Source organism: Mesitornis unicolor, unplaced genomic scaffold, assembly GCF_000695765.1.
Source record: "Mesitornis unicolor isolate BGI_N332 unplaced genomic scaffold, ASM69576v1 scaffold48809, whole genome shotgun sequence".
Lineage (NCBI taxonomy): Eukaryota > Metazoa > Chordata > Aves > Mesitornithiformes > Mesitornithidae > Mesitornis > Mesitornis unicolor.
In genome coordinates this window covers 1-7,958 of record NW_010208841.1, presented here as the reverse complement: position 1 = coordinate 7,958, position 7,958 = coordinate 1, and the positions used below count along the sequence as shown (strand labels likewise).

At 39.2% G+C, this 7,958-nt stretch overlaps 1 protein-coding gene across 1 annotated transcript in view; it reads right to left on the bottom strand.

Moving 5' to 3' along the window:
• The window catches only part of EPB41L4A (erythrocyte membrane protein band 4.1 like 4A), a gene marked incomplete at both ends in the record, with an annotated part of 42,273 nt that extends 35,118 nt beyond the window's left edge, over positions 1–7,155 (bottom strand). The window contains one exon of the mRNA XM_010192646.1: positions 7,051–7,155. Within this exon, the coding sequence (XP_010190948.1) occupies positions 7,051–7,155 (105 nt within the window). The remainder of the gene's footprint in view (positions 1–7,050) is intronic.
• Between the last annotated feature and the right edge of the window lie 803 nt (positions 7,156–7,958).

Sequence of the window (7,958 nt, the reverse complement as noted above, 5' to 3'; positions counted from 1 at the left end):
AAGGGTGCCAGAGGCACGCAGAGCTGTGCACTCCATGGGTGAAACTAAATGCTTCAGCTCAGACCAGCACACCTGCAGGCTGTGCTGCAGCAGTAAGAGGCAAGAACCTAGTCTGCTTTCTCATTTCTCCAATAAGCACTTTGCGTCATGGGGCGATGCCACAGACCCACACTTAAAATCACTGTGTAGCTATTTGTTATTTTAAAGGCTGCCAAAATTTTCCTGAAGAATGCAAAGGGTGGGAGGAAGAGAGGGAGATTTCTAACATTTTATTTATAAGCCAAACATGAATGGAATTTCTTGAATAATGAAAAGGCATTTTTCAAGCCAACATGAGGCATTTACAAAACCAAGAACGCCTATAACAGAGCCCTAAGCATATATATGCACATATACATAATAATGTGTGTTAGACACATGTTGAATGTTTGCATGGACATATAAACCGTGTTGGGTATAGTTACAGTTTTGAGGTCACATGTTAAAGTGCCAGGAGAAACAGAAGAAAAAAGCAGAGTGTCTTATTATTCCAATACACTTGCACAGCAGGTGCTGACAACAAATCCTGCATTTGTGAATGCCAAAGTATCTCCAGCAGGCAGCATCATTCTTTTAATCTGTTCGGCAGTCAGCATGCCACTGCTTGGTGACCTCTGCCTCTTCTGCACAAATAGCAAGGGCTATCTGACTTATAAACAGCTCACCACTACTGCAGAGAGGTGAAGGACTCATCCAACTGCAGGTGATACATTGGTGAATCTGAAAGGGGAATTTAATATTTATAGAAGAAATGGAGGGAGAAAAACAATGATTTCTAAACAGTCCTAATCAATGCAACTATCCAATTATTAAAGTGATGGCTACTAGTTTACTAACTGTTATTTACAAAGACCATATTGTATTAGTTTAATTTATTATTTTTTTTTACTATGACTGGTTATAAATGTATAATGTTATTAAGAAAAATAATTACTTTTTGGTATTTAGGAAGAAATTTAAAAATATGTTTTAAAGTACAGCATATCTAAGAATATATGGGCTCTATTGTCCTTTGTACTTTTACAAATATGGCTTCTATACAAGCCAGATGTGTAAGCAGTATGCATTTGAGTGCCATGCAGTATTTCATATTTAGCCCTTTTAAATGACTGCAAAATTTTTTCCACAAAACTGGAACCTTCCTTTGTTGAATCTGTATTGGGTTAAACCTGGGTCAAATTCCATGAGCCTATTTGAAACAAAATATTAACTAGGCTGAAATGTATCAATCAATGAAGTGTCTGATGGAGCAAAATCTATCAACTTCAAACTAAATCTGTGCCTTTCTTAATCAGATTCTTACAAACCTGTACCTACCATGCCAGTTCTAGTTCACATTTACAGCAAAGAAAACTACAACTTTCAAGAGAATACCTATTGCTTTTCAACTATAATCTGAAATTATCAGGATTTTTCCACAACCTAAGACAATAATAAGAATTACAAATTTTTTATTAGGTTTGTTTTTTGGGGGTTTTTTTTGCAAATGTTCAGCACAAAGAATCTAAATTTGCTAAGCTGAAGACATCCTTATTAAATAAGAAATCTATAGACCATTAGGCAATTCCAACATACAAAAACCAAGTATGTATTTAATAATTCTGTCTTGTCTTTACTGGAATCCGAAGGTATATTGATTATATCTAGTATTCAATCACCAGTGTGAGTTTCCTGATGATAGTGTTATACTCTAAAAGCTTACTCTTACTGCCTTTAACTCACCTGACCATCAGTTTTGTCTAAGTTGTTTCAACTCATTAACAATTTAATAAAACTTCTAGCTTCTAATCAGTGTTATCAGTTTCCATTTTCTTTTCACTGGCTGTGTCATTTATTTTGACAAGCACAATATGCCTTTTCTTTCTAGATAATTTAGTACACTTACGGGCAAATGTCAAACCCATACAAAACAAAAAATCCATAGAAAAACGAAATACAAACTAAGTGAAGTTCATTTCTTTTTCTAAGCAATTGAGATCAAAATATATACCACATTATGTGATAGTAACTCCCTACAGAACAGACATTTTTGATTGTAAACAAACCTTCTGTTAAAATCAAGATCTTCTCTCTACAGTTAAGGTACACACAGCCTGTACAATTTAGTCAGTAACATAGTAATCTGAGCACACTGCAGTTTCTTTATTAATTGTGCTGGATGGATCAAGAAACACCTCTCAGGTATACGTGTTTGCACAGCAGAGATGTGCAACTCATTGCACAGGCTTCTGTGCTCAGCTTTGCCACAGCAACTCACAGCAGAAAGTTCAGCTTCACAAGAAGCTGAGACTTGTGCTATGCAGCTGCAATATTGCCATGGGCTGCCTTTTATCTGCTGTGCTCTCAACAAAGCTTCCTCATAGCAGAGGAGAAAAAACACATCTATGCTACAGAGTGGATGCAGGGTACAGCCAGATTGCTGTCCATCACATGTGAGCTCCAGGTGTTGGAGCAGTACACACATGTTCGCACAACACTGCATTTGAACTAACTGGGTCTGGGGAAATGAGCTTGGCTGTGATGATGAATTAACACAGTGAAACAGATTTCTGTATTTGTATTTCTCCCCTTACAGACCTAAGAGAGTATCAGTACACTGTACACTGCAAATACAACAGCTCAGATTAGCATTATATCAGACAAGAAAATAAGGATATTTGCATCACAGCCTGTTGTACAAGGCAAACAAGCCTCCTGCAGCTTTAGGGTAAGCAGGTTCAGCGTACGATTTCAGTTTGGTATGGTGAGGGGGTAACCTGACCAATGTGAAATTGTAAAGTGCAGTCAGGTTTCTGGAAATAAATTAAAAAACAAAAAGTCTTTGTTATCAACAGACCTTTAAAACACTTTTGGTTTTGTAGCTTTATGCAGTACAGGCGTTTCAAAATCTTTTTTGTAAGAGAAGCTGTAAAAGCACGACTTTTCAGCATACCTTTGTGATTTGACAACGGAATGTCCTTGGGCTTCAAAAGTACCCTTTCCCTCATCAAATTCTGCTCAGCTTTACACGAGATATTATGTGTTAAAATTGCCATTTCCATTCTCTCTTTTGTGTGCCTCAAGAAAATACTGGCCTCCTGCCAGAACTAGCATGACTATCCTAAGGCACGCTGGAGATGCCACAAAGGCAGTAGCAAAGGAACTATGTGAGGAGCATCTGGGAGCTGCAGCACAGTGGGAACCAGAAGTCAGAGGTGCAGGGGACTTGCATGGCCCTCCTAACACTAACCCACCCAGTATTTGGCCCCCCCTCCACTAAAGGAGAAGTACATCACTGGGCCACTGTTTTCCTCAGACACTAAAGCAATGAGGAATTAAAAGGCAGAACAGTGTTTCCTAAGCCACCCTAAGTTTCTGCAACACAAATTCTGGTGATCATGTCTCACCTGAAAATACCAGATGGGATACAGTGCCCTACAGCTCTGGCAGATTAGGTAGAAGACAAAAATGCCCTGTCAATCAGGACCCAGCTGACCAGCCACATTAAGAAGCATAAAGACTGTGCCTGGTCTCAGCTTAGCTCAACTTGAGTATCAACAGTCTGTGCAGCAATGCAAAAGGCTCAGGTGAAGGGCTAATGAGGAGACACTCACAGAAAACTTGTCTTTCTTTTAAAGTATTTACACCAAATGTACTACATTAAAGCACCATGTAGTTTAGTCAACTAAAGCATTTAGAGGCTAGGACATCCACAGCATTAGTTCAACCCATCTGTTTATTCTGGTACAGTTTTATGTTACAATATTTTTGACTAATTATTAAATGTTGTATTTTAAATAATTATTATAAGGTACTTTTTGGTTTTCCTTAGGAGTCCTGTCTTGTTCAGAGCACAAGACAGATAAAGCTTACGCACTTCATGGAGAAAGTGTTCTGGCAACCCCTAATCTTCAGGAACTTGATTTTGCAAATCAAATACTCTCCTTTTAACATGCAGAGTTCAGGACGACCTGGAATGTCAATGAAAATAAATCTGTGTAATATGACCAAATTACTACCCTAGCGACAGCGTCATCCAATTTATACTTTATCCTACTGCTGATTGTCTTCCCAGCACCATCCAGTTCTCCCAATATGTTTGCTGCATGCAATTATTCTCTCTCACTTGCTAATTAGTTTGTTAGCTGTTCAGGAAGAGTGCATTTTAATGTTATGCATTCATGTGCTACATAGCACAGTGAAACTCTGTTCACTGATTAAAGCCTGACTGGAACTACTAAAATAAGTATGATACCACCCACATAAGAGGTAGCACACCAACACACCACTTAAAAGACCACCTGGAAGTGCTGAGGCATGCAAAAGTAATGGGTAAAATAACTAAACAAGTTCTTTCACACCGTTAATTAAAAACTATTTATTTTGTGACCCAGTTGCATCCTTTAAAATACACACTTTTATCTACCTTGCTTTTTTCAGAATTCAGTTAAATATATAGTATGACAAAAACCTGACAGAGCAAATAGTAAAATATTCCCCATCACAAGCAATGTATTAATAGGTAGCCAAATCTCCAAACACATTTTTTCATCTGAGACTAACTCAGGAGCATGGTTTTAAAACTAATTAGCAAGGTAACCTTTTTCTCCTTCCCTTAGGAAATCTACTGTGGCCAATTCAAAACACATCCAATCCAAAATTCATATCTAGGCGTCTTGCCAGCCATTACAGTACTAATTCCCACAACAGCCCAGAGAGTTTTAGCCATATTCAGTGCATAAGAAAATGTATGTTTACAGCTAAAGCACAAGGTGTTGTTTGTTGCATGGAAGCTTTCCCATTATGCCAGCCATTCTTAAGAGCTTACAAGATTTCACTAAAAACAGCAAGCTAGCAACATCTGTCATAAACCACATAAAACTAAACACAGTAGCACAGGTTTACTCATTTATGAACTTTCCAGCTAAAACAATCAACTCTTAATTACCCATACAAAAACCAAAAAGAGGAACAGGCATTTTCACAATATTTTGCTACAATCCAGCCCAGGTGGAAAGCTTGCAGCAGAAACTCGGTCACTGTGGCAGCATCTCCACGGCAGGGCTGGTGCACCTCTTAACATGGCCCACTGTTGTGGTCTCTGATTGAGCCTCCTGGACGTCAGGACAGAGCTGATGTGTGCATCGCTCTCCCACACACAGAGGATTTCCTGTCAAAGAAAACCCGCAGGTGGGGGCAGACACATAGTACTCCCATAAGGGGATCAAGAACACAGGCAAGCAGCCTGCCCACCAGTGCAAAAGCCAGACAAAACACAGGCCAGAAGACTCCACACAGAGAGAGGCTGGAGCTCCCTTTCTGTGCTGGTACAGCTTGTATGCCCACAACATGACCAGTGTCAGTACAAGAGTAGGCAAGCAAGGGAAGTGGGATGAACACCTTCCTGATCCATGGGAAAATCAAGAAGCATGGTGGTTTCCTGACCTTGGGCTAACCAGAGAATAAATACAAAGCCTAACATTAAATTTACACCACTAGAGCATCATGTGAGAGAAAAAGGCAAAAGAGCTATATTTGTATTTGAAGAGGCCAAGTTAATGGGCTTATGGCCTACAGCTCATGCACACTAGCATAATACAAAATACACTAGTATTATATGATCATCTAGTCTGTCAGCAGCATGCATCCTAAAATGTGCCTTTATGTGTTAAACATTTCACAGAAGAGATGTATTCTCTTATTTTCATAACACTATTAAATATGCAGTTTGTGTGCCTCTGGAAGTAACAGCCATTTCTATTTTATTTGCCTCTTCAGGAAAAAAGGAAACACTTATGAGAGCAAAAAATACCTACCTGCTCTTCATTCACACCCCAGTTTCCCCAGGAAATCAAAAGTACTGCTTTTAACAATCTACCTCAGTCATGGCTGAATCTGAGTTTCACCTCCATGGAATGAAACTTGATTAGAAGCTTATCAAGAAACTGAATTAATAAACATCTAGACTGTGGTACAGAAATATATACCAAGCAGGGCAATCTGTACCTATCAGTAGCAATCAATAATCTTCTGTTAAGACTGTTCTGACTCAGTCGCTACATGTTCAGCTTCTGTTAAACAAAAGAACTGGCAAATATTTAGCCTACTCCATAACATTATTTTTAGATGAAACATGACATCTCCTGAGGTCAGGGTCATATGTAGTACTCTCAGCATGGAACAGTCACTTTAAAAGCGTAATTGCTTGACTTAATTTAACCACAGGCCAGGCATTATTCCCTTTATAAAATTAAGGTAATATGAAGACCACTCTATGAATATAGCACTGGTCCCACCTGCTGAGCATCCCCTGCTCCTCATCTCTGGCTGCAGTAATGCTGCACAGGCCATTCAGTGGTGGGGAGGGTGGTGGTGCTGGGGAGCAGCAGTGCCCCTAGCCGCTGCCTGCTTTGGCTGAAATATCTCAGCCTGGTTTGTGTTGTCTTGCCTATTTAGGACTGTAATATCCTGGTGGAAAAAGCTCTCAGAAGTCAGGTGAGACCCTGTCAAGAAGGCTCAGGAGAGCATGGGCTCAAGGTCACAGAGCCAGTTCAGATGGAGTCAAAAGGACATCTTGATTCCCACGGCCCACCAGTGAACAGCCAGTCCCCACACCAGCCGTATGATACACTCTGAAACAGGGGTTTAGCAAGTGACCCAAGTGAAGCAGCCTGTGACACGCTCAAGGATGCTGCTTTCCAGACACCATGAGGCTAAGCAAAGCCAGACGCAGAGTGCACCAAGCACTGGCTTCAGGGCACAGTATTAAAAGGAAAAAAATATTAATCCTAATATCATATAATGTTTTTGTACTATTTATACCTTGTTCGTTTAGTTTTCAACAACATATAGCATTTGATTTTGTTCCTATCTAAGATATTAAGGGCTATTCTGACTTTAATGCAAGCAAACACAAAGAGATTATCAGTGGAAACCCAAGCCAGGAAATAGTGGAAGTTAGTGAAAGCATGACAATCTAATACGCTACAGGTAAACAGCTGGAAAATCCAATCTGCCATGTCTTTTACTCACCGTTTGATGACTTCGGTCACAGTAGCGCAGTCCAAAGTAATCTATCTCCACTAGGTTCAAGTGACGAAATACGTAGCCCAGGACAACCGACCCTTTCGTTGACTTCTGTGGGAAAGAATTTACAGAGCCTTTTCACAAAGATGCTCTGCCTTTGTCAGCTGTTTGCAGTGGAATTCATGTATTCAGCTAGCTTTGTCAAAAAAAAAAAAAAAAAAGCGGCAGTTCCAAGAGCCTTTAACAAAAATTTCAGCTGCACAGAAGAAAATATTTTGTGCTGATATATGTCTAATCAATCATTCCATAAATACTATTAGGTAGCCTGGAGGTCAATAGTTACAAAGTACAAAACAACAACAATTAAAAAACCAAACCCACTCAAGTGTACTTGCATAAGCACAATGCTGGTGAGCCTAGCATTTTTTATACCAAATTTCTGTCCTCTGATCAAAATTCTAATCTCCATGATTTATCTTAATCTAAAATTATACTGTTCTTTCCAGTATGGACATGTCACACAAACTCTGACAATGAAGATCCAGAGACAAAACTTGGCCCTTAAGATCTAATTTATACATGATTAGCTGCTTTGTTACTAGTCTTTGTAAAGAAGCTGAGGCTTTATTTGTTTTCTTTTAAAATATTTCTGATAGCAGAAGTGGGATTTATCCAACACCCTGAATTGAAATAATTCCATTGGTTTCCTGAAGAGTATTTCATTAAGGTCTACATCTGTATTAGCAAACAATGCTGGGCACAATGTTGCAAACAACATTGTATTGCTGATAATGCATTATAAAAAGCTCACTTCCACCTGAACGCCTCTTGATTGTTGGTTCGCCTGGCAGCAAACAACAAACAGATCAAGATGACTGAGAATAATCACAGAATCACAAAATCTCAGGAGTTGG